The 27738-nt window shown below is 43.2% G+C and overlaps 1 protein-coding gene across 3 annotated transcripts in view; it reads right to left on the minus strand.

Annotated features, from left to right (window-relative positions):
* The window catches only part of Lrguk (leucine rich repeats and guanylate kinase domain containing), a 111977-nt gene that overhangs the window by 49817 nt on the left and 34422 nt on the right, over nt 1-27738 (minus strand). For all 3 annotated transcript variants that reach the window (XM_027391417.2, XM_027391413.2, XM_027391416.2), the window contains 6 exons: nt 19768-19848; nt 17677-17763; nt 16268-16374; nt 11774-11893; nt 4138-4234; nt 645-758 (listed from right to left, as the gene is read on the minus strand). In XM_027391417.2, the coding sequence (XP_027247218.1) occupies nt 645-758; nt 4138-4234; nt 11774-11893; nt 16268-16374; nt 17677-17763; nt 19768-19848 (606 nt within the window). The remainder of the gene's footprint in view (nt 1-644; nt 759-4137; nt 4235-11773; nt 11894-16267; nt 16375-17676; nt 17764-19767; nt 19849-27738) is intronic.

Here is a 27738-nt window from a genome sequence, read left to right on the forward strand (position 1 = left end):
TGTTTGGTTTAATTAAATTTATTTTGCCTGGCTATGATATTTATATTGCTTAGCAAAAGTAGTTTTTAAAAAATCAGCCATCACTGAAGACCTGACTTATTTAGTTGAGTTACATGTTCATTCTTTTCAAACAAGTGGGTAGGAGATTCATTGGCTTCCTCTGGTTCACAATTTTGGGAAAATGTCTGTACACTCTAATTTGAGAAGGTTGGTGGTGACAGGTGGGACATGGGGGAGGGACAAAAATCTGAAACCTGCACGTCTAACTTGCAAAAGTATAAAAATATTGCATCCAGAGAACAATCAGTGCCAAACGACAACACCGCCCACACAGCCCCTGTGAAGAATGAAGGAACAGGGTGACCACTCAGGCTGACACAGTCCTGAGGGGACAGGGAGCCACCCACGCCTGTACCCACTTCATCTAATAGCACTTCATATAAACAAAGACATGCTGCCATAACAAAGGATACGTCGGTGGGGAAGCAAGAGACGGCGAGTCTCGAGTGGAGCTGTAACACACACACACGCACGCACGCACGCACGCACGCACACAAACACACACACACACACACACACACACACACACACACACACACACACACACGAGCACACGTACTCACGGCTGAAAGAGCAATACTTACTTCTATCTCCAAATGAATGCAGCTTGCTAATCCATCTCTTGCAATACCTTCTATAGTGTCCCTATTTAATCCATAATTGTGATTGCCATAATTAAATGTTAGAATAAATTTCCCCTGGAATTAGAAAAATACAAAGATTTGCACATAACTGGTGCTGTCATGTAATGATAAAAATCACTTGATGTCTTAATTCCATCTGATTCCATCCACATTAGAAAGTGTTAGTCAGTACAGCAGAATGACAGACACAATGGTTATGGGATGGTAGAGCAATGTCAAACTCTGATGGGTATTATTCAGAATTCTTCCCGATGAAAACACGGTTTATTTCAATAATCCGTTGACAAAATGTCTGAGGAAGGTTAGGGGTGGAAGCTTCTGGAAGAACAGACCATGATGCTTGATTACCTATTTCCTTGCCAAATCCACACCACAAACCTGAATGGGTAACCTGAAGGCTGTGGGCATTCTAAAAGCTTGGGAAAGTCGATTCAGGCTGGTTTCCCTCATAAAGATGGATTTTCATTGAAACTGCCCCAAATGTTAGTCAACAGAATTGTTGCACAGCCTACAGTCATTTAACTATAAAGACTACCCTGTCTGTATACGCTGGAGGTTCATTTCCCATGACAGCCATATGCCCTTGCAAAAAGAAAAGAAAAAAGAAAATGTACATAAAAAATACCCTTCAAATTGTGACTTTTCTTTGACTATTTATTAAACCTTCAGGCCTAACCTAAACTGGGAAGCTGATGACAGCAGAAAGAATAAAAATGTGGTTGACCTTGGTAGATGTGCCTTCTGAAATGCATGATTTTAAAATAAATAATGTTCACGGATGCATCCAACCCTGTTAAGTGGCAGGCCCATCACTAAAAACAGCAAGCAGTTAGGAGTCTAATACCGTCATCATTAACAGCAGCAGCAGCAGCCTGGAGCCTCTTGCTACCCTCCCTGGTTCCAGATGTTCTGGAGATAACATATAGATGACAGACTGGCTATCTGCCAGAGGGATGTTAGGCAGGGGACACAGGGTGCCTTTTGGGTTGGTGGGTTTCTGGGGAATATGTATGCTGGGGAGTGATGAGAAAAATCATTATAATCAAAGATAGAAACCCAACAACATATGCCCTTAGTTTTTTACTCTTTTGATGTCATAATCTCTTTGTTCTTTGAAAAAAATGTTCTGACTTTTTTCATATGTATGCATGTATTTAAATATGTACGTCTATGAATGTAGACAATGTGGCTATGGCTCGCCTTTCAGGTTTTAGCTTATTTACCATATGTGATGGTTAAGTTCATGGGTCAACTTGGAGAATATTTGGGGGTGAGATTAACAGTGAAATTGGAAGAAGCAGATTGTCCCGGAGTGTGGGTGGACCGCATCCAATCCCTTTAAGACTTGTGCAGAACAGGAAGGTCGCACACAGACTCTATGTACAGGTTCTGTTTCTCCCAAGAACTCTAAGACTCTATTGTGAGCCCTGTTTCCAAAATGTACGCATATCTGAATTACTTTCAGATGCATGCTTGTTCACTTCCTCTGTGGGTCTCATACACATTTTCTGGAAGCATGCATGGTTGGAAGAGACCTGGCACTGTGTGTATAATATAGAAGACATCCCATTCAACTCATCTGTTAAGCATTGAGATGGTACAGTTCCCCCAGCTCTGGCCAGTCACATTCCCTTCATTTCCTAGTGCATGTGGGTTTCCTAATAAGCAGCAGTGGTCACACATCAAAAGCCTCCAGTGGTTTCACTTCCACAGGAGAGGGAGGGCATTGCTCCTCTATAGAGGGCTGAAGTATCTGTCTAGAGACTGGTAGGTGAATGATCTGCTGGTTGGAGGCGGTGCTGGCTGCACAGACATGTTAGCATGAGAGAGGGCAGAGGTCCAATGTTCTATCCATCTAGCATCTACGTGTGGCTGCTCACAGTAGATGTGGGGGGCAGATAGGCCAGAGTGTCTATCAGGAGAGCCAGGCTGTCTGGGCAGGTGGTGTGTGGAGAGGCTGACAGTGAAGCCTCACAACATGTCAGGAATCTGTGACTCTCTAGGCTTAGCTCTCTTCATGAAACAGTGTCACACTCTAAAGAAAAGGAGATTGCAGGTGAAACCCAAGTTGATGAAAATTACATCGGAGTAATGCATGGTGGCAGAGACAGGAAAAATGAGTTCTTCTCAAATACATGGGGATTTCTGTGGAGCACTAAACTGTAAAGCTAAATATAGCCTAGAAGTGCTGTGACTTCTTAGACTGGGGACTGAACCAGGCTAAGGTGATTATAGGCCTGATAAGCTGGGAACATCAGAGAGCAGGTGCAGGGTCTGAAGAACAGATAAACCAAACTCCCGGAGAAAATGCCCCACTCTGGGGGGCAAGGGAGGAGGGGAGGGAGAGGGAACTGGGATCGACATGTAAAACAAGCTTGTTTCTAATTCAAATAAAAAATCTGGAAAAAAGAAAGAAAATGCCCCACTCTAACAGCAGAAATTAATATCCACGTTGGGATGGAGCAGGGGGAGGGGCTTCCATCTTCAGGTGCTGAAGAATCTCTTCATAGTACTATGAAGACATATCCCAAATCTATTTTAAAGGCTTTTAGAAAGATAAATTTCCAGGAAACTCTTAATAAGTCAGGCAGACCTGTCAAAATACAGTCCTGTGAGAAGATGTGTGATGGTCAAGATGTCCAGTTGACGGGATTGTAAGGAGAACTGCCCAGGGAGTCTGTGACTCCCTTACTTGTATTTCTGTGGGAACAAGATGAGCCCTGAGACACACATCATGGTAGAGTTGGCTGTCCAAAACTAAGCTAGTGGAATTGCACAGCCCAAGCTTAGCTGTCCCATGATATATACACTGGAGATTTAAGCCAGGTCTATTGTTTTGGGGTAAAAACAGAGAAAGAAGGGAGGGAGAAGAGAGAAAGAGAGTGAGGAGACGTAGTACTCCTGGCTGAATGCGGATGCTCACGGCACAATGACTGGTCCATCATCTGGCATTCAGTAAGCTACCTAAGAGGATGAAGTGGCACCTGCTTCACTTGGTGAGAGGAAGGACTGTGATGTAAACAAAACTAAGGTTCATGCAAAGAAAAAGTAAGAGGCACAGATTTGCCAGGGGTTATGGCGGTCAGAGATGCACTTTCAGGGTAATGAAGTCAGGGTGGGTGTGTACTGAATTAGTGTACACTTAAAACTGGTAAAACACACTCAGTTGTGAGCATTCTCTTCCGCACGAAGGCAAAGAGGAAAAAGTGTTTAAGAAAATGCATGCAAATACAAGTGGATTTGCACCCCCCTCAATGATGAGCCCATCAGGGTGGAGAAAAGTTCCAGATTGAACTAGACTTAGAAAATGCACAACATCTACTCCTTACCTTCTCAGAAACCACTGTTTCCTCATATTTCTAAGAAAATGGATTTCTTCTGTGATAAAAAAAAAAAGGTGAGGGGGGGAGGAAACAGTAGGGAGCAGCCTTACCATGCTCAGCATTTCATCAAAAACTTCTTGAGAGATAAAGTGATAATCAACTCGATCCCCTTCACCAAAGTACGGCGGTCTTGTGGTGTGACAGGCCCTGAAGTCACAAAAAACAGAGAACACCGGGCTATTCTTAGCAACTTGAAAGTCACAGTGGAAACTCTTTCGTTGCAAACAATGTTTAAGAAATGAAATTGACCCATAGATAATAAGTCATAAAGTAATGTAACTGTGAAAACAGCGTGCCTTACAAGTCTTAGACTATCATTAACCACTATCATCTATGAGGAGTATTCAAATTTTGGCTCATCAATACCCAATGTTTACTTACATTATTCATCGCCTTCTCAGTCATCCCCTCTGCCACCATGTAATGACAGTCTAAGAAGTATCGAAGTATGGACTGCTCACCCTGCGGCTTTCCTGTTCCCTCTGATCTATGAGCATTCCTAGACGGCCCCCTTCCTCTCTCTGCACATGGCCACTTGTTTGACAGGATGAGGTTTAAGTGATAACTTCTCCATACTTCTCCTAATGTCTTCTGGTAGAGTCTGCAGGTCTTTATACTCCCACAACCTCAGCCTACACCACCCACATTCTCAACTGCGTGTTAAGGGCCCATCTCCCCCTCCGCCTGAGGGCAGAAAGGTCGCATTCTCTCCGGACTGTGGCTTTGTACTAGACTTCCACATGAGCCTCTATGGGAACACACGGTTCAAGCGGGGAATGAATTCTTAACCAGAGAGGCCTTGTCTATCCACTGTCTTGAAATAGCATCCTGAAGTATACATACATACACACACATATACATGTACACACACGCACACACACACACACACACACACACACACACACACACACACGTACACACACACACACACACACACACACACACACACGCACACATACATGTACACATACACGCACACACACATAAGTATACACACACACACACATACACATACATACATGTACACACACATACATATACACACATACACGTACACACATATACGTACACACACACATACATGTACACACATACATGTACACACATACATGTACACACACACAAGTGTACACACACGCACACACATACATGTACACACACATACACATACATACATGTACACACACATACATGTACACACGCACACACACATGTACACATACATGTACACATACATGTACACACATACATGTACACACACATACATGTACACACATATACATGTACACACATATACATGTACACACATACATGTACACACACATACATGTACACACACATACATGTACACACACATACATGTACACACACATACATACATGTACACACGCACACACATACATGTACACACATAAATGCACACACATACATGTACACATACATGTACACACATACATGTACACACACATACATGTACACACATATACATGTACACACACATACATGTACACACATACATGTACACACACACACATACATGTACACACACATACATGTACACACACACATACATGTACACACACACACACACACACACAAACACACTCTGAAACCTTTCATACTTTTTCCTGTCTTCCCAGCACAATATGCAGCTGGAAAACCTTTGTCCCCGCCTTGTCACTGCATTCCCGACACCTGGCACAGAGCAGGCATGGCATTCGTTGAATTCGTTGTGGCGTCAAGGGAAAGTAAAAGGTGTAAAGTGGTAACAGCGACAAAGCCTACCATTATAAAGCTGACTAAGGAAGTGACCAGTCCAAGGTCACCCTGCAGGATGGTACAAGTTCTCAACTCCCCAAGACTCTTGATCTCATATCCTTCTGTCATAGAATAGTACTTTAACTATGTAAGGATGTCTTACATTTGTGTAGTCTGTGTATTACTTTAAGGACGAGTGTTTAATTATGTAAAGATGTGTTGCATTTGTTTCCCCTTGCCTGCCTAAGGCACCTGATTGATCTAATAAAGAGCCAAATGGCCAATAGGTAGGCAGAGAAAGGATAGGAGAGCCTGACAGGCAGAGAGAATGAATAGGAGGAGAAATCTAGGCTCAAGAAGGAAGAATGAAAGAAGGAGAGAAAGGGAGATGCCAGGGGCCAGTCACCTAGCCAGCCATGGAGTAAGAAGGAGAGAAAGATGTATAGAATAAACGAAGGTAAAAAAAGACCAGAGGAAAACATAGTTAAAGAGAAACTTAAAGGATAACTTAAAGGATAACTTAAGTTAGAAAAGCTGGTTAGAAATAAGCTAAACTAAATAAGGCCAGGCATTTGGAACTAAGAATTAGTCTTTATGTCTTTATTTGGGAGCTGGGTGGAGGCCCCACAAACAAGAAAAAGCCAACTATATCCCTCTACTTTCCCAATATTAAGTTCTGGCAATAAGAGTGAATTTTAGATTATCTAATAGTTCTAAAATAGGAGATGAGAATTGATAGATGCTAAATCATTTACCACAAAACAACAACAACAACAATAAAACCCTACAGAGCAGATATTATTTCCTATTTTACAGATGACAAACTGAACACAGTGACTTACCTGGAACTAAGCAGCCATGCCAGGGCAACTCCACTCAACTTCTACAACAACATACCAAGTAGGAGGCCGCCACATTACAAAGTCAAAAACATGGATTTAAAATTCATATAATGGCTCCCTTTATATAATAATCAAGAAATTAACTGTAGCCAGAAAATTTCAGTTCCCAACATTATGCTTACACCGTAGATACTAGAAAGAGAGCACATTCAAAACATGGTGACATTTGTTTTGTTGTTGGAACACACTGACATTTCTCCCTGTGCCTGGGCAGAGACCTGGGCCCCTCTGTCTACTGGCATCCCTGACAGTCAGAGGAGATAAATCTGTGGCCTGGCATCCGTGGCTGTACATGTCAGTGTGACTCAGAAACAGCAAAGTCTTTACACGCTACACTGGATTTACATTTCCCAACAAAGGGATTGGGTGGCAGGGAGTTTTGAAGAGTTTCTGAAAAGAGACTAAACAAAGAAGCAATTTGAAGCATGTGAACAGGTAAACAAAGAGATGGCTCCAGTCAAGCAGAGAACGGGCATGAGGACTGGTGACGGCTGTGGGACCTTCTATTAAGAAGGACCTAAGACGACCTGTGGGCTTTTCAATCTGTCATCCAATCTTACAGATAGAAACCTCTGCTGGGTTTGTGCTGCCCGACTGTGAGCATCCCGAAAGGGAAATACTTCACGGTAAAAGCATTGTTTCGCCAAGCTCACCTAGGAACAGCAGCACCAAGTTTAACAGAAACAGATTTCTCTGGGCCCTCCCCTTCAGCATCAACCCCCTCCTCTGCATATTTCTATGACTTTATTACTTGCTAATTAACTAATGAAATCATGATATGTGATAATATCATGGCTTATAATGGGAGCCACACTCCCTGTTAGTTTCTCTTTGCCACAAAAGGACTAAGCTAGGGACTCCATGTCTGGTAATAAAGGACTAAGGGGACTTTGGCATTCCAGAGCGAGCTCTCACCAAAGCTCCTAACAAATCATGCCCATGGAAAGGACACTGTCGGGAGGGAAAGGTACTTGGATGGCCATCCCTCATATTGGCCCCCTAAAGTATTGAGGACAAGGTGTCAGGATGAAAAGATGTCTAAGAACAAAGAGTGAGCAGGTGGCTAAGGAGGTTGACCATGTCGGCGTGACTCAGAAACAGATTTAGAACCTCAGTTCTGGACTGCATTGCCCCAGGAAACCGTGAGCAGGACAGCAAGCCCTGTACGAATATTCAGGCAGAGCTTGGCTGAGCGCCCATGATCCAAGCACATGGAAGTTTTCTACATTGTTATAATTTCTCTCAATGTGCAGCCATGAAAGTCCCAGTGGCAACAGATATTATTATAAAGCAGAGGTGGAGGGAGGAATAAAGTTTGTCTTTCAGGGTGCTACAGATCACATGACTGGCCTTAAAACTAGAAGATTGTCTAGTTTGGTGGGGCCTCCTTCATCCAACGCTTTTCCAGGGACTCTCTGGCTTGTATGACAATATGGAGTTAGAAATAAATAGACAGTCAGGTGGTGGTGCACACCTTAAACCTAGCATAGGGAAGCAGAGGCAGGTGGATACATGAGTTCAAGGCCAGCCTGGTTTACAGAGTGAGTTCCAGGACAGCCAAGGCTGCACAGACAAACTCTGTCTCAATAAAGCAAAATAAAGAAATAGACTTTGAAGGCAGTAGTACACCTTTACCTTTCTGTCACCACTGACTAGTACAGGTAAAGAAAGGACATCTGGCTGATTTCTAAGCCAAGAAGAAACAGTAAAACCAAAGCCTAAACCCTAGTAGAACGCCTCAGCCCCACCACTGTTATACAGCAGAATTGTGTTTATTCATTTCTCTGTACGTGTGACTTAGCATGTGAGAATGTCACTGAACATCCTGATCTTGGCGAATACCATTTTTAAAGAATAAAATAAAACAAATAGGAGGGAGACAGAAGAGCCAAACAGATAGCCAGGAAAAAGGTTGCACAATGAGATTGTATCCATGGCTTCTTTCATTTAGTTAAAAATCTATGATCTATGTGGGATAAGGAAGATTAAAAAAAAAAATGAAACCCTCTCTAACTGAGAGCAATAGTTTGTCCCTGAAGATGTTCCTCCACAGTTTTAATCAGAAAGTGGCTTCGTATAATGACAGAACGCTCTTAGTCTTCTAGACGGATGAAATCACTAGCTATCTAATGCCCATCTGTGTGATCTGAGGACATAGTCTAGGGCAGAATTGTTAGAATGATTTGCCACTGAACATGCCCAACTCTCTGCCTCCGTGAGGATGCTGAGGTAGACCTGCTTCTGAGCCTCTGAGGAAGGCGGACAAAGGGGAAGGTGGTAGCAGTTGGTAGCAGTTGGTACTTATCATCAATTCCAGTCAGAAGAGTCCCAGTGGCAGCAGCAACATCAGGACAGGCTCGGCGTTCATCCTGAGGGGTTTGCTTTGTCACCTCACAGCTGCACGCAAATGCTACATAGTCCATGATTACACACCGCACAAAGGGTGGGACCTCAGCAGTCTTTTTCATGGTATCATCAGGGACTAGAACTGGGGAGCAACTCAAGTAATACTGAATGAGTTCGTCCGTCATCCACTTCTCCACAGATCCATTAGGAAAGTCATCCATGCTTCCTAGTACCGCCATGTCAGCTACATTTGCATGCATGGCCATTAACCTGGCTGTCCATTTGTTCAATCAGTTTGTCAGTCATTTAACAAATATTTATTACACATGTATGAAGCCCATGGTCATATGTTAGACAGCAAGAGCTCATTGGTGAACAAAGCTAATGTGGCCACTCCTCCACCTGGCTTAGACAAGCCAGGAAAAAAACACTAATTAAACCAATAAAATCAGGGTGGGTAAGCATCTTAATAAGGGACACATAGGATTGGGTGGCCATGAGTAACTGAGCCAGATAAGAACGTACAAGCAGATTGAATTAGAAATATGGATGGTAAGTCAATAAACACTTCGAGAAAACATATCAGACCAAATACACCCTGGCAAGAGCTTATCACTTATAAATAAAAAAGAACAGGCCACCATTGCCAGATGCCGCTACAGACATGCCAGTAATAAGAGAAAGCCCTGTTTCCCTAGGTTGCTTTGGTTTGCTAAAAAGTTCCAAATTTCTACCCTGGCACAATGGTCAGCACACACCTCCCACTCTAGTTTGACCTTCTACCCACTACACTCTGCTTATCTCTGAAAGCAGGCGGGGGAGGGGGGTCCCCACATGGACATAATGGCACCCTAAGCTTTTTAATGCTAGCATTAACTTTTAGCTTATTTTTGCTACTTTGTAATATTTATATTCTACAGTGTTTGTGTCTAAAAATGTCCAAATGTGTGTTGCAATTTTAAGCATCTTAATAAATTGGCCTTTTAAAGATGCCATTTACATTGTTTGAAGACACACAGTTGCAGGAGGGGACTTTTTCTGTAACAGCATTAGAAACTCATTTTTCGTACAGGCCTATACAGCTTTATAGTTACATCTCCAACTCACTGGCAGACACCACTAATTCCAAGGTTATTCCTTGGCCACATGTAAAGATCAAAGAGGAAACAGGTCAGACAACTGAATTCTAAATGTGATTTCCAGAAACTTCTAAAACACCTGTTAAGTCTAATGGGCTGGTTTTTCTCAGATATACATATATATCTGAGAGATATATATTTCATATATGTATGATAAAAATGTCCATCTGAGAAATATATATACATATATATGTATATATTCATTTATTTTTTGTATAGGAAACCTTGAGTTTGCCGAGCCACCCAAGGGAAGAGATGGAAAACAGTTATGCTCTGGAGAGGAGACACAGAGCTCCAGAGTTGCCAGCATGGGTTCTGAGCCCTGCTGGGGGAAGGCTGTTCCTGGAAGACAGCCCAGCAGGTAACACTAAGGGTGCACTGTCACACACTGCGTGCATGCCGTGCGTTGTCTAGCAGTTCCCGCCTAACTGAAACAGTCCATCCTGGAGAGAAACTCATGAAGACTCAGGGAGTTCTGAAGGGAAGTGCCTTCAGACTCAGGAAGTACATCCCAGGAAGTTCCAGACATGAGATTCCTGAGCAGTGCTCCCCTCATCCACGCCACTGCCCCACCCACCCTGCTCCCCCACACCTCCATTTCCTTGAGGTTTTACACACACACACACACACCACACACACACACACACACACACACACACACACACAAAGTAAGGACTGCTGAGGGCCTGGTGTGGTACCTGGAAGTGCTTAGTGAACTGGAGGGGTCCCAGCTTTTGTGATTTGTCACCTATGCTGAGATGGACTGCAAAGATGGTGATGAGGCTGCCTTTGAGTGTCCTGCTACTGTTAATAACCCCCAACAAACTCATCAGCTCAGTAACTAGGTCTCCAGTAGAATCACTCCTTTTGTCTGCCTTGATTCCCTATTGGAACCAGTAGACATTTGTTCACCTCTCCTCATCACACACCAGCAAGACAGTAGAAGGACACTCCCTTCAAACACGGTTGTGCTCAGTGAAGATCAGTATTTTCAGATATTGGAGAATGATTTGAGTTGACATTGCATTAACTTAAACATTCAAAGGATTAAACATTAAATCCTATGTAGATTACAGTTCAATAAGTGGCCGAGAAGCTAGGAGAACTTGCTTGGGAAAGGTGTAAAAAGGAACGAGTGTGCCCTGCTTGTTTATGTGTTCGGCTGGTCACTGAGATATATTTACTGCTGCTTTCACCAAAGACAAAATCTTTTGCTTCGTTTGGCTAATTAATAAGTTCTGTAACTGGAATATGCATTAGTAGTCATCTCTGCTATACCGTGTAGGATGGCAGGAGAAACAAGAGCCAATTGTAGCAAGATGGTGGTCGGGATGTCTAAGGATTTGTCATCTACCTACCGTTCACTTTATTTACCATTTCTAGCTTTTAGATATAACTTAAATAAACTGTTACATCTGTGTAAGAATTTGCTTAAAGCAGAAAGAACTAACAACATCTGAGAACTTTGTAGAAAGAAACTGTTGGTGTCCCCAACAAGGCAGAAGACTCTCCAAGACTTACAGGCCAACAGGCAAACTTACCCATATCTGAAGTAAGTATTAAACTGTCTGCAGAGGCGGTGGGCGAGTTCTCGTTTGCCACAAGCTGCAGGACCAGTTAAAACCAGCATGGGATAAGGGGCATCCAGACTTGGCAGAGTGCTGCAACAAGATCCAGCAGAGATGCTGTGTGTTAGCCACCTGCTCGAGTTTTCTACGTCATGGTCATAATTAACAGTGCTTGCTGAATGTAGGCAAGTGGAAGGACGGTTCTACTCTCCAGAAACAGGATTATAATATATCAAAACAACATTTGGGCCTGGAGAGACAGAGCAGGGATTAAGAGCATTTATTGCTCTCCCAAGAAGACCCAGGTTTGGTTTCCAGCACCCACATTTAACAGCTCACAACCAGCTGTAACTCTAGTTCCAGGGGACTCTGCTGTCTTCCTCTGACCTTCACAGGCACCTATGCACACACATGCACTCAGGCACACGTGAATATACAACGTCGAATAAAATATAACCTTCCTTTCAAAGGATAAAGGTAAAATACAAATTTCTCTCAATTTACCAAGCTTTTCTAAAGAAAAAACATGGAAGGACACATTAGATCCTGGTTGCTAAAGTATTCCTTTCTCCAGAATATACCAATGAGCAGAGTGACTTGTTCAGAGGAAAGGAAGGGCTGGTATGTAAGCCCTTACTCGAGACTGGAAGACTACAATAAAGAATAAAAGTATTGCCTGGCATAGTGGCATACTCCTTTAATCCCAGCATGAGGGAGACAGAGGCAGGAAGGTCTCTGTGAGTTGAAGTTCAGCTTGGACTACATAGCATGTTCCAGGCCAGCCAGAGTTACATAGAGGGACCCTGTGCTTAAAACAAGAAAGAATGAAATTACCAACACGGTGTCCTGCAACATATACTGCGCCTATGTATTTGCACACTCTCCATGAAATAAACTATAGAAAAAGAATAAAATAAAATGTTTGATTGCATAGCCGAGGTGTGGATTAAGTGAAGATTCTATGCCTTCCAGGAAACAGCACGGGTTTCTAATCTCTGAGGGTATGCATGAAAGTGGAGAAAGCTTCAGGACGAACGCCCACGAAGAACACACACAACAGAAGGAGATGGAGTGTCTCCAGGAATGGGCAGACTGCTTGGTAATGGAGCCTGTGCAGGAGAAGGAAGCAGTGAGCACCATCTGACAGATCTAAGGATAGGAACCCACCAAACAGTCCTTGGTACCCACAGGAAGCAGACAGGCAGAACCAGAAATGTGCAAAAGCCTGTTCGTGGACATGCATAGCAACTTTATTAGTGGGACCCGAAACTAGAATCAGCCTAAACGCCTTTCATATGTGAATGGTTAAGTTAATGCTCACACACCTATGCCCTGGAACACTACTTAACAATAAAAAAAGGATTCATCCCCACCGATGAATTTCCAGGAAGGCACCCAGCATGGGGTGGGACGATGAGAGCCTTGGGGAAATTACACTGTGTGATCTCTGTACATCATACAGAAGTGACATTATTATGAGATGGGGGCAGATCCGTGGCTTTCGGGGATGAGAGATGAGGAAGGCAGGGAGAGAGAGAGGAGCCACAGCTAGCTGGGAGCACCACAGGGAGGCCTGGGATGAAGCTGCTAAGTCTTGAGTGTCTGTCTCCTGGGACAGAGTCCTGATAAAACTGCACAGAACCAGACAGGGATGAGCTCACAGGAGCCCCCGAGGGGCTACAGAAACCTGGTGGCTGACTCAGAAGGCTTCTGGGTCAGTCTCTTGGCTTTGGTACTCAACTAACCATTGTCCTGGGCACCACTATTGTGGAGTATGTGGGAAACGTGCACTGTCCATGTTTACTGTTTCCTACAACTGCATGTGAATTAGTGGCTCCCTCAAAGTAACTTTTCAAGAAAAAAAAATATATGACAGGCAGTGACAAATATTGAAAATAGGCAAAGGAAGTCTTTCTGACCAAGAAAATCAAAGCAACGCAACAAGAAAAATGTTAGACAATTCAAAAATTGTCCTTAAGTATAACAACAACAACAACAACAACAACAACAAAAACCTATGAAGGCATACATTACATCCAAAGTAGGCCAGAACAAAACCAAGGCCTCTGGAAGAGATGCCTGAACTGGGAGACAGCACATGTGGGACGACTACGGGAAATCGCACACATTAAAGGGCGGAGAGCCAGAAGCGGCCACCAGGCCACTTGCAGTTTGTGTGCATCATTTCAGTCAGGCATCCTCAGCCCAATGAGGGACACTGATTTTCCAACAATACAATATACAATTGACAGGCCAGGTGCCCACACCCCACTGATGCCCTCTTCCACCTGGCAGAGGCTGCTGTGGGAAGGGCAATGGCTGACCTTCCTGGCAGCCACTGAAGCCGAACTGTGAACCATGATCCAGACCAACTTGGCCTCTGCCCTTGCTTGTCTGATGGCCAGACGTGACCAAGAAACATATGTTTATCAAACACGACTACTGATGTCTTTGAGCATGTTCTTACATAAATACAAACGAACAAGCAGTGACATTACAAATCAGGAGTGAGACCTTCCCTCACGCCAAACGTACTTTTCCTGCTGCACACCATGGAAGGCTAAATCATCTCGCCTGGAGGCTCTCATAAACATGCTAAACTGTCAATGTCGACATGACTGCATTGTATGTAAAAACCATGTCCAGGATTGTGAAATAAAACATTCTGTTCTTTTGGGGGAAGCCAACCGTGAGGTGCAGAAGCAAACCCCACATGAAGAAAAGAAGTGTGTATATCCAAGAGCTTTACAAGTATTTTTAAAATGCCTGTGGGTATTGATAGAATTTCTCTGTTATACTTATGGCATAAATGGCCATCTGCTCTGACAGACTGTTTAAAAAGACATGGAGAAACGGCAGTAAATCTGTCTTTGGATCTGGAGGTGAGAGACTCGATTCATGTGTGCAGCCAGGCAAGACGGCTCCTCCCTGCTGCGCTGATGGCAGCTCGGTAGGGACTGTTCAGGTTTCTCTGAGGTGCGCTGGGGTTCCTTCTAGGTGCTCCCCTAAAAATCCAAACTCATAGAATGCTCTCTGGCACGAGTATTTAGCATGTGCTAACAGTTAAGGAACGGTTTACAACGTGTGATGGTTAATTGTGCCTGCCAGATTGTCTGGATGTTATTAAGAATGCACCGTTTGGGTGCATTTTTTGAGGGCTTTTCCAGACAGAATTAACTGAGGGGAATATGACCCATGTGTGTGGCACTGTATCAGTTACTTTTTGCTGTGATAAAATATCACGACCCAAAGCAACTAACACAAGGGGAAGTTTACTTGGGGCTCATGGTTCTAGAGAAAGAGTCCATGATGGTAGGGGAGGGTTGGCAGCAAGCAGGTGGAGAAGGAAACTCAGAGATTACATCATCGCCTGAAAACACAGAGCAGAGAGGACAGACTGGAAGCCAGGCAGACCTGCAGACCCTCAGAGCCTCCCCAATGACGTTCTTCCTCCAGCAAGGCCACACCCCCCAATGGTTCCATAACCTTTCCTAAACAGTACCACCAACTGAGGACCAGCTTTCCAAATACAAGTCCCTCTAGGGGATACTTCTCATTCAAGCCACTGCGGGTGCCACCCACGGCTGGCATCCAGGACTGGGGAGAAAGCTGACTAAGACCTGCATTCTCATCCCCACTTCCGATGTGCCCAGACACAAGAAAGCTCCCTCTGCCACCATCAGGAGTTAGTGGTTCCTGCTTCTACCCAGCATCACGATGGTGGACCATATATATCCTCTCAAACCATTAGGCAAAAGTCCATCCCTCTACTCCTGAATCACTTCTGATGGATTGCTAAAAGCGCTGCATCCTCAAAAGCAACAAGAAAAGTGATTTGTGTGTTCATAAATGATACAAATCCTCTGTTAATGAGAGAAAGCTCTGTGTTTCTATCCTAGGGCAGGAAATTTACACTTTTGACTTGAGAATCGCTGTCATTTGTCTCAGGCTGGCTAGACTACAAGGGACCTAAGGTGAGTCAGATCTGGGAAAGTCATCAAAGTGAAATCACACTCAAATGCACAGTAACAGGCCATGGTGGAAGACAGGGCCCCTTACCTCAGAGAAGGCAAGGCAGCAGCTTCAAATGTTTTTTTATTATTATTTTATGTACATGAGTGTTTTGCCTGCATGTAGTCTATAGTCCTTGTCCTATGTGTGTGCTTGATATTCATGGCGGCCAGAAGAGGGTGTCAGATCCTCTGGGACTGGAGCTACAGACTGTGGTGAGCTGACATGCGGGTCTAGGAATTGAACCCAGGTCCTGTGGAGGAACAGCCAGGGCTCTAAACCTGTGAACCATCTCTGGCCCTGAGAAAGCTGCTTCTATAGAGAAAGAGTGAGTCACGAGAGAGGGGGAGAGAGAGAGAGAGAGAGAGAGAGAGGAGAAGGGGCCTAGAGAAAACAGCAATCCCATCTCTTTCTTGCCCACTCCAGAGTTCTACCTGCAGGGGTCCTAATAAATACCTGTCAAAGATCCTCTGTGGCTGCGACATGCTGTTGACTATGTGGGTCATATGATCTCGGACAGCGACCACTTCAGGGGGAGGGTCATACTTATTCACTGCAGTAACCTTTTCCAGAAGTAGGAAAGGAAAAAGGAGACATGTTTGTTTCCCAAAAGAGCACAAGGACTGTCCTTAGTGAATTTCCTAGCCATGCAACCTAGATTGACAAGGTAAGTCACGCACTTGCACTTGCTCAGTCTTCCTGTCAACTCTGGCTTTTCTAAAATGCCAATAATGACAGTTACTGTAAAAAGTGGAGTGGGGTCTTTGATCCTCTTCTTTATATTCTCTGGTTTGGGGGAGTTAAAAAAAAAAGTCCGAAGTACTCCACGGATATTAATACTATAAGCAATCCAACTGCTAGTATGAGAAGAAGAAATACAGTGTACTGTTCAGGGTTCCACGTAGTTGACACCAGAGAACTGGTTTTCTGACACCTTCTTGCCCAGGACTGTTCCCACTCCCCCACATTCTCCCAGACTTGCTCTCTTCAGGCTTTTTACCCTGGCTTTCTCCAGCCAAGGACACAGTCTCTCCCCTTGGTGTAGAGGCCTCTCTGTCTTTACAGACCTTCTAAACACATTGTCCCTTTATATACTAGTGACTTTCATTTTAATTCTACTTGCAAAATGTGAAAAGAGGCCTGTACCCAGTGGTTGGGAGTGTGGAAATAAGGATGAAGTATCTGGAACTATTTTTAGTCTGGGCTGCAGAAAGGCATTTATGGGATGGGATATGTGCCCACCTCTACTTTCCTTCATTCCCATCTCAAATTGGATCTGTGTAAGAAGCTCCTCATTAGCAGCTATGCCTGCCACAGCTATGGGAGGGAGGGGGGAGGGTGGGAGGGAGGAGAGAGGGAAGGAGGGAGGGAGGGAGGGGAGGGAGGGAGGGAGGGAGGGAGGTGCTGGTGAGTCAAGAGCCCACACCTCTTGAACCATTGTAAAGAGCAGAAGAAGCTACAACATCAGAGTAGTGATTTGAGCACTTTTTGATTACATTGAGTGACACGATCCATTTCATTGTTAATTTTCAAAATCACATAGATGGAATTTCAGACTCTGTGATTAGATAGGGAAGCTATGTATACCATTGTCAGCCACAACCGGGAATGGGCAGCAGGAGAGGACGCCGGTACTCCTCACTGTCAGACTTCCCACTGTACCCATGGAGCACTGCATGTGTTAATACCCAGCTGAACTGAGGCCTCAACTGAGGAGTCCTAGGACAAGGAAACTGCTCCCACATAAAGAATTCATTTGCATACTGCATGCTTCTCGATGATTGGTTACACGATTCCTGCTACAAGCAGCATGACATTTTTGAGCACATTAACCAGAAAACACATGAAGCAACGTGATTACATACCTTTTCTTCCACTCTAATCTTCTGCTGATCTAATTCTGTCAGTCGCAGCAGCATAAATATTACAAATAACCAGTATTCAGATTTTTCCTATTAAAAACAAGAGGACTATTCAGTGGCTTTCCTCTTCCCCAGGTCAGCAAACACCAACCCACTTCCGGGGACTTTCTAGTCTATCTGGACCTTTCAAGACCTGCTGCCATGACCCTTCCCCCCATCACACATGTGCACACATACACACATATACAGGGCTCTGCATTTTCATGCTCACCAGCACCTTTAAAGTAACAACCAAGGTGCAGGACGTGTCCTATAATTCATAAAGCTCTTCAAATGTTCCATCTCCTAATTCTCCCCATAAGATAAGCAGGGTGGTGAGATTATCCTCTGGGGTAGAAGCTGAGCCTTGAAGATCTGGGGCAGCTCATCTAAGACACCAACCCCTTCTCTTCTAATACCAGAGTCTCATTACTGAAAATAATGACATTTGACTACTTCTTATTATTTCATCATGGGCTTAGTATTTATTGTGTTCTTTTGTATTAGATGGGATCACTCATTATGAACTTGCCTTACAATAATAAAATGATACTTGCCTATGAACAAATTCCTCTTTGCTCCCTGCCAACTGTTAGGATTGCCTGACTTTAAAGTGGTAACGGGGGGGGGGGGTATAAGATGCTTCATTTCCTTGAATAGCAAGATACAGGTAGGTGTAAGATGCCTTTCATTGATAGAAACTCAAGAGAAGTAAATATAATGTATAGGAGAATCTTTACTTGCGGTCCCAACACGAAACACAGGAGCTGGACTGCTAACGATCCTGTTGAATGCGTGGGCGAACTGCACCCCAGAGACCCGGATGATCATTACACACCAACTAAAGCATTTTAAGCTTCTCTTGTACACTTCAAAGTGTAAGTGCTGTGAGTGTTTGTTTATAAGTGACTTCACCTGCGTGAGGGGCTTGTGCAGATGCAGAACCCTCCCCAAGGGCTGGTGTCTGCCTGTGGTGGCCACTTCAGACCTCACTCCTTCCTGCCCCCAAAAGGCCTTTACCTTGCCAGCCCCTGTCCCCTATCTGCTTTTATTTTTCAATATTTCTTTTTTTTGTTTCTGATCTGATATTTTCACTTGTCTAGCTATATTCATCAAGATATACACATGATGAACATAAGAGAAGCTTGCTTACATAGTCAGGACTCTGAGGAGGCAAAAGGGGAGAATATGGGTGAAGGAAAGGGGCGGGAAGAAGAACGGGAAGAAGAGCTTTAGCAATGGAGGGGAAGAGAAGCCTGGAAGACTGTCCCCGATCCTTAGATCTCAAAGGTTACAAGATACTGATGATTACAAAGTGCAGTCAGAGATAGCTTAATAACTGGTAGTTCATTGGGGGAAAATACTCACACAAGCGAACCAGTGACCAGGTTTGCATCTGAGCAGGACTGACCCAGAAATGCTTCCCAGTCAGCTCAGCCAAGTGAGAGAGAGAGAGAGAGAGAGAGAGAGAGAGAGAGAGAGAGAGAGAGAGAGAGAGACCAAGTGGGTGTGGTCAACGGTACCTCTAATCAGGGTTTCTCCCTACAATAAACCTCTAGGGACTGTGTTATTTTAGTCTGTAGTTATTTTATAGCCAATGGCTATATCAAAGCAAATTACTTTAGGCATCCACACTAACACCACCTCTCCTGTTATAAAATAGGAACTACATTCTGTGTGGACCTCTGGGCTCTTTATCCTCTGATAGGAAAGGACACTGCTTTACAATCTTACTATTCATTCTCTGTTGTAATGTTAAGCTCCATCCATCATTTGTCTTAAAGGACCAGGTAAGTGACTTTCAACTGCAGGCTTTATTGGACTTGGGGCAGTTGATAGTTTGTTGACCATGAAAGACAATCAGACTTCTCTAAAAGCAAGCTGTTTGAAATGTTAGTTCATGTAGGTGTTCTAATTATTTTCAGAGAGGTGGGGGAGGGGGCTGCATTTACATTCCTGATGCCCCCCCCCATTAAAAGCACAGACTGAACAGGAATTCCAAGACTGGTCCTTGCTCCCCTCCCCACCCTACCCTTGAGAGAAATAAACTCTTACCTGAATTGGATTCTTTAGTAGATTGAGAACTCGAAGCATAGGAAGATTTTCAATGTATTCTATTTCACTCAGCTCCTCAATCTATTTGATCAAAAATAAATCCATTGTCAACAACCAGCCAGCAAAGACAATAGGGAATACAATATAATAGGAGCAGATATAATTGGCCCCCTTTAAATCTAATTTATTTCACATGTGTCCCGTTGAATATCCAGCTTTTCAATGAGAATGCTCCAAAGCCATTGCAGAACACAGGAATTACTGTATAACTTCAGTAGGTATGAGCATGCAGGGCCTCATTTCCTCCCATGCCCTTAGGCTGAAGAACAGTAACCTCCCTCTCATCCATGTTGATTTTAAGTAGGACTAAAATAGCATGGAAAGTAAGAGAAACAGAACAGCTACCTCATTCCAGCCCTCCAGACTCTGATTCACTCCTGAGCCAGTTTCTTCTCCCTGCTGTGTCTGTGACTGGTTAAGCCTTCTTACTGTAGGAGATATGTAACTCCATGCCTTTTCCATAAGAGTTACTTTACAACAGAAATTATATGATTTGCTTGTTTGCTTGTTTTGAGACAGGATCTCTCTGTGTAATCCTAGCTGGCCTTGAACCCATTATGTAGTGATACATAATTTATTATTTATTAAAGCTTGTCTGAAGATTCAGAAAGCAAAGTCAGCCACAGCCATAGAAGCCCGGCACACACCTTTAAACTCAGCAGCCACAAACTAGGAGGTGGTGGTACACAACTTTAATCCTGTGATTTAGGATTAAGAGGTAGACAGATCTCTGTGAGTCCAAGGCCACCTAATCTCTACAAGATTGACTTAGTCCTAAAGACAAACAGCTCACACAAAGATGATCTCAGCACCTGGGATCACACGCCTTTAATCCCAGCATTAAGGAGGTATGTAAGACAGGAGCAAGGTCTCAGTATCAGGTATTCATTCTCCAATTACACTGATAGGCACACTCATACTCCAGCCACTCTGAGAATAGGAACACCCCAGCCCTGCTAGAGGTAAGAGCTCTCTGGTAGTTTGGCTGCTTTGCTTTCCTGATATTTTGTTTGAATCCCAATATCTGTCTCTGTGTCATTTTTTTTTTTATGCAACAGCATTATGTGGACCATCCTGGCCTTGAACTCACAGAGATCCTCCTGGCTTGCTCCCATCCCACCCCATCCCACCCCACCCCACCCCTGGCTGAATATTTGTGATAAGGGTCCACTGATGAACCTACTAAGAACTTCTGTGCATATGCTCTAGTTTACAATTTGAAAAAATGGAAATGATTCTCCAAGTGGTGTGACTTGATTTAGCCAGGGGTACAGCCTGGGTTTCAGCAGTCTGCCATCTGTACCACACTAATGACAAATACAGGCTTCCTAAAATTTCTACAGTAAACAATTACAATCTTGTTGCAGGTACAGATAGTGGATTTTGTAATAAATTAGTATCTCTTACAGCATTCTTCACATCTCATAAAAGCATTATTACCAACACGTTCACAGATCATTTCTGAGTTATCCAAACACAAGTGACACCAAAATGCAAAACTTAGTACAAAACAAAGTCAGGGGTGGTAAGACACACATAGCACGTTCATAGGATGCCATTTCTAACAATGTAATCAGAAAGGCAAACTCCAAAGTTACACTATACAGTGCCCCCTAAATTAATCTAGCTAGAGAAGTAGCAAGCTATTGTATTATCTTTATCCAAAAATAAAATAATGAATTTATCCTTTAGACTGACATGTGACCATCTATAAGAAAAATAAATCAGTTACTGTTATATTGACTTTTTTCAGGAAGGTACACTTGGTTTGTATTTTTTCCATCAGAATTTCTGAGCAATGGGCTTGATTTCTGTCACGCACACAGTTCTTGTTCTTGCACTTAACACAAACATTAAGAGAGAGCTTGTTCCTGCATTCATCATGTCTTACCAGCAAGGCCTGGCTATAAGCGCCTGCAGACTGCTAGCAAGAGTGGGCTATCTGATGAGTTACATGATCCAGCCATCCCACTCCAGGGGACTTGTATGACAGAGATCATCAGACAGGCAAAAATCACATATAAGACTACTCAGTCTAACTCTCATAGTAAAAATATTTCTAATCTCCTAAGAATTTTATCCATTGTCTGTGATTAAATGAGTCAGAACATTGTCTATAGTCAGGACACTTTGTACTCCTTTTAGAAAATAGTAATACGTGTGGTAACTGACAGAAAGATCTTGATACGTTCCAAATGCCATGACTTGAATAATCATGTACCTTGTGAGGTTACCAACAAGATGTCATCTGAGATCAACACATCTTTGTGAATCAAACACAGAGGACATAGCATCCTTCGCACTCCTTCCAAGGGTAGGGTGAGGGTGGAAATAGGAGGCCGGCATGGGGCAGGCTTCTTGTCAAGCTAGTAACATGCAATACTGCTGCTTATTCTGAATTCGTACCCCCTTCAAGTCATGCTCACAGCTCTCCACAGGGCCACAGACCTAAGACTGAGTATGCAGCAGCCTTCTATAGCAAGTGTGGGAATCACAGCACCCAGAATCACCAAAAGTTAAGTATTGACAAAAAGGTTACACTTTCAAAACTTCACCCCACTAATATACTTGGACCGCATAGCCACCCTCTAAACCAGAGAAGTGTGCTATTTTTTTTTCTGTTTTTGCCATTTGTTTCATGGCCATGTTCTCTAAACATCACTATATAGGCCTTTAAAAAGTGATAATATGCAGTGTGTGTGTGTGTGTGTGTGTGTGTGTGTGTGTGTGTGTGAGAGAGAGAGAGAGAGAGAGAGAGAGAGACAGAGAGACAGAGAGACAGAGACAGAGACAGAGACAGAGAGACAGAGAAAGACAGAGGCAGACCAAGAGAGAGAGAGAGACAGAGAGACAGAGAGGGAGAGAGAGAGAGAACAGTCCATGCTCTGTCCCTGTCCTTAGGAAACTATTGATACAATGGTTTAAAGTGTTTTCCACTGCTTTGTACATAAGAATTTGTGGAGGAAAGCAACATTTTCAAGCTGGAAGATGGATAAGCTAAAGGATGATGATAACGATAAATGTACTACCAAAATAAAAATCAACAGGTGAAGCTATGGGGCATAAATTAAAAGTGAACTGCAATTCAACAAAAAATTATTATGGGGCTTTTTTTAGCATGGGAAATGTGAATTTAAATCTTTCTAAACTAAAGTATGAATTAAGAGTTGAAGGGACTGCCCCTCCCACCCCCAGTTTACCCAGGAGATCCTCCTAGGGTGATCCATGCATCTCTCTTAGGGTCTTCTTTGTTACCTAGCTTCTCTGGAACTGTGGGTTGTAATCTGGTTATCATTTGCTTTACATCTAATGTCCACTTACGAGTGAATACATACCATGCTTATCTTTCTGAGCATGGGTTACCTCACTCAGGTTGTTTTTTTCTAGTTCCTTCCATTTGCCTGCAAATTTCATGATTCCATTGTTTCCTACAGCTACGTGGTCCTCCATTGTATAAATGTAACACATTTTCTTTATCCATTCTTCAGTTGAGGGGCATCTAGTTGAGCAAATGTCCTTGTGGTATGATTGAGCTTCCTTTGGGTATATGCCCAAGAGTGCTATTGCTGGGTCTTGAGGTAATTAATTCCCAGTTTTCTGAGAAACAGTCATACTGATTTCCAGAGTGGCTGTGTAAGTTTACATTCCTAGCAGCAGTGGAGGAGTGTGGGAAGAAGGGATGAGAACATGAGGGAACAGGATGATGGTAGGCAGGGATGGAGTGGAAGAGCAATGAAAGAAATATCTTAACAGAGAGAGTCACTATGGGGTTTGGGAGAAAACTGGTGCTAGGGTAATTCCTAAGAATCCACAAGGATGATTCCAGAAAAGGATCTTGGAATAGTAGAGAGGATGCCTGAACTGATGTACCCTGGGAACCAGATTGATGAATACCCCAAGTATCATCATAGAGCCTTCTTCCAGTAATTGATGGAACAAAGATGCAAAAATCCACAACCAAGCACCAGGTAGAGCTCTGGGAATCCAGTCAAAGAGAGGGAGGAGGGATTACATGAATAAGGGAGATAAAGACCATGATGGAGAAATCTAGAGAGAAAGCTGAACCAAGCTCATGGAAACTTATGAACAGACAGCTGTGGAAACTCCCGGGGACTGAACTAGGCCCTCCATATGTGGGAGACAGTTGTGAAGCTTGGACTATCTGAGGGCCCCTGGCAGTGCCCTCAGCTTGTTGGAGCCCATTCCATATGATGGGATGCCATGCTCAGCCCTAATGCATTCGAGAGGGACTTGGCCCTGCCTCAACTTAATGTGCCAGATTTTATTGACTCCTCATGGGAGCCCTTACCTGTGAGGAGTGGACAGGTTGCGGGGTGGGCTAGGAGGAATCAAGTGGGGGGTAGGAAGAGGGTTGGAAGGGAGAATTATGGTTGGAATGTAAATGAAATTTAAATAAATAAATTATATTTAAAAAGAGTTGAAGGTAGCTAAGTGTGTTGACACATGACTTTAATCCCAGCCCTCAGAAGGCATAGGCAGACAGATCTCAGTAATTCCGAGGCTAGCTTGGTCTACATGGTGAGTTTCAGGCCATCTAGCGCTGTCTAGTGAGAACCTGTCTCAAAACAAAAACAACAGTGAAGGAACTGGAGAGATGGCTCTGTGTTTAAGAACACCGCTGCTCTTCCAGGAAAGCAGGATTCAATTCCCCGCACCCACATGGCAGCTCAAGTGTCTATCTCGAGTCCCAGCGAGTCTGACTCCCTCTTCTGGTCCCAGGGACACTGTAAGCATCTGGTGCACATACATACACGGGGGCAAAACATCCATACACATAAAAACAAACAAACAAATGCCCGAAAGGATGAGAGTGGGATATGAAAGCCACCCACTCTAATAATAGTTTTTTTAAAAAAAATAGTGAAGAAGAAAAAAAAGAGTTGAAAATAGGAAAAAAAAAACCCACAGGGGGAAATAGTTTATGATAAGCATCTATCAGATCCAGAATGGGAAAAGATTTTTGCAAAAGGACAAAACCAATAAAAGAATATACTACAGAAAATGTCAACATGGTCTATACATTATTTTAAATGTATAGCTAAAATAGCTTACATACAATAAGAAGCGAATTACAACTGTCATAAAAAGTGATGGCTAACAGGAGGGGCTGGTAATTTTTAAAAAGGAAATAAAATTCAACAAAAATGTTTAACCTCAGTAATAGTTAAAGAAATGTGTATAAAACAGTATACAAAATACTAGTTTTCACTTCCAGGTTGGCAATTTTTAAATGATTGTATTGACAAATGAATAGCCAGATAGGCCTACAATAACTTATCCTAACTTTATAACTGCAGTGGGAGGAGTAAGCATGAGCGTTCAAATAAAGAAATCAATAAGCTTTATGACATCCATTCCCAGTAATGACATTTCCAAAAATCCATCATAAGGAAATAACAAAAAATGCATGTAACGATAGATTTATGTGTGAGGCTATGTAATACTTCAACATTATTTTAATAGCAGGTTGTAAACACAACAAATTTCAATAAGTAAATAATTCAATAAATCCTGACATATCCATTAATAGATTATCTTATGCTATCAAATCAGATTTTTGAAATATTGGGACTATTTGTTTTCTATATGGGAATTCAATGTCTATTACCCACGACTCCCCACCCCCACATACACACACAAGTCCTAGTTAGAATCAAGACTAAATAATGAAAAAAAATCCATAACTTGAAATAAAAATCCATGAGAATATTTTAAAAATTAAGATAAAGAAAATTTGTTTAAACACAAAAATCAGAAATGACAAGAGATCAGAGCTAAAAATAATTCTCAGACTCCCCTCGTTCTGCAGACACAAGCACCGCACTATGTGAGCCTTGGAGGGTCCATGACAAACCCAGAACCAGGAGGCCGAAAACAAGAGGAGCTAAGTCTTATGGTTCTGAAGATGAGGTCACACTCAAGGGCTGGCAAGCCTGTGCTTCCTCAGAGGGCTTTGGAGAGAATCCTTCCTGGCCTCTTGCAGCTTCTGGTCCAGCCAGAGAGCCTTGATTTAAAGAAACATAAACCTGGCCTCCGTGTCTGTTTTCTCTCCGTCTGTCTCTTACAAGAACACTGGCTTTCAGATCATCCTAATTCCGGGATGATCTCATCTTGACAACATTAACTTCATCTGAATGCATCTTTTCTAAACAAGGGTGCACTCATAGTTTCTAGAGGCAGGTAGGGATTGGGCATATCACAGTTCAACCCACTCTACCTCACAGGGTTGGCTCCCAAGAGAGAGATGGCATAGTGCAGTTTCCTACACACCAGCTACAGTGGAGTGGGATCCTGCCTCTGTAACATTTAGAGTTAACATCCAGGCCTCACCATGGTGCTGGCTGGCACCACAATCATCCAGTCACCTGACAGAGACCCAAGGTGTCTTCAACATCTCCCCCTCCACTACCTCCATTCTGCCTCACGATTTTACCTCAGAGGGCTCTCCGGGATCTTCCTTCTTCTTCACTGCCTCTGCCTCACTGGAGACTCTCACAGTCTCCATTAAAACAACGGAGCTGCTCTTCATGCCCACTTCCCTTTCTTCACCCAGAAGGGAACCAGTTGAGCCTCCTGCTTATGTACAGTTTTCCTAGAATGTTACACCACCCACGAGGGGCTGAGGGCTCTTGAGAGTCATATTTCCACCCAACTATATTCTAAAGTGACAACCATAAACCAAGCACTGCACAATTTAAACAAGACAAACTCCCCAAGGTCAAGAAGTGAACATCTTAGAGCAGTGGTTCTCAACCTTCCTAATGCTGTGGCCCTTTAACACAGTTCCTCATGGTGTGGTGACCCCCAAGCATAAAATTATTTTTGTTGCTACTTCGTAACTGTAATTTTGCTAGTGTTATGAACCATAATGTAAATATCTGTGTTTTCTGATAGTCTTAGGAGATCCCTATGAAAAGGTCAATTGACTCTCAAAGGAGTTGTGACCCACAAGTTGAGAACCACTGTCCTAGAGGGAAAGAGAATAACACTTTAAGATATGAAGTATAAAACATGACATGCTATAATCTTGGGTGTAGGCAGAGTGTTTTTGTTGTTGTTTTGGGTTTTGTTTTTGTTTTGTTTTGATTTTTGGTGTTTTTTGTTTTTTTGTTTGTTTTTCTTTTTTTCTTTTTTTTTTTTTATTTTTGGTCAGGACTGCCAGCTCCCCAGTAGACGCACAGAGACTTAATATTAATTATAAATGCTTGGCCAATAGCTCCGGCTTGTCTTCAGTCAGCTCTTACAAGTTAGATTAATCCATTTCTACTAATCTATGTGCTGCCTCAAGGCTTGTTTACCTCATCTATGAACCTCCCGTGTGGCTTCTTCCATGGCCGGCTCCTGACTCCTCAGACTTCTTCCTCCCAGCATTCTCTCTGCCCCCAAAATCCTGCCTAGCTATAGGCTAATCAGTTTTTTACTAACAATGAGGGCAACACATTCTCAGTGTACAAAAGGATTATTCCACAGTACTTGGACAGTAATAAGTATTATTGGGCAGTATCAACAGTGAAGAGCAGTGTGGAGGATGAACACAGGGAGGCGGTGCTGGAGAGGCTAGCTGTCTGGAGCCCCTGAAGTAGACACGAAGAAAAGGACGGCATTTTTGCCCTCTAAATCCCTACCCAGAGAGCACATGGCCCCATGCTCACCCCTAAGCCTACTGGTCTCTGCCCTAAGTTATGTGGACTGACCATATCAGGTCTTCTTTCCTCTATTGCTAGCCTAATGACCTCAGTCAAGGTCTCGACTTCTTCAGCAGGCTCACTCCAACTCCACGGAGTAGGTTAACAAGTAGTAGGCCAAGTATGCCATTATGGAGTAGGCATTAAGTAAGGGCCATGACTAAAGGGAAAGTCATGTTAGTCTTGACCTGAAAGCTCAAAAAGA

The sequence above is a fragment of the Cricetulus griseus genome (genome assembly GCF_003668045.3).
Source record: "Cricetulus griseus strain 17A/GY chromosome 1 unlocalized genomic scaffold, alternate assembly CriGri-PICRH-1.0 chr1_0, whole genome shotgun sequence".
Lineage (NCBI taxonomy): Eukaryota > Metazoa > Chordata > Mammalia > Rodentia > Cricetidae > Cricetulus > Cricetulus griseus.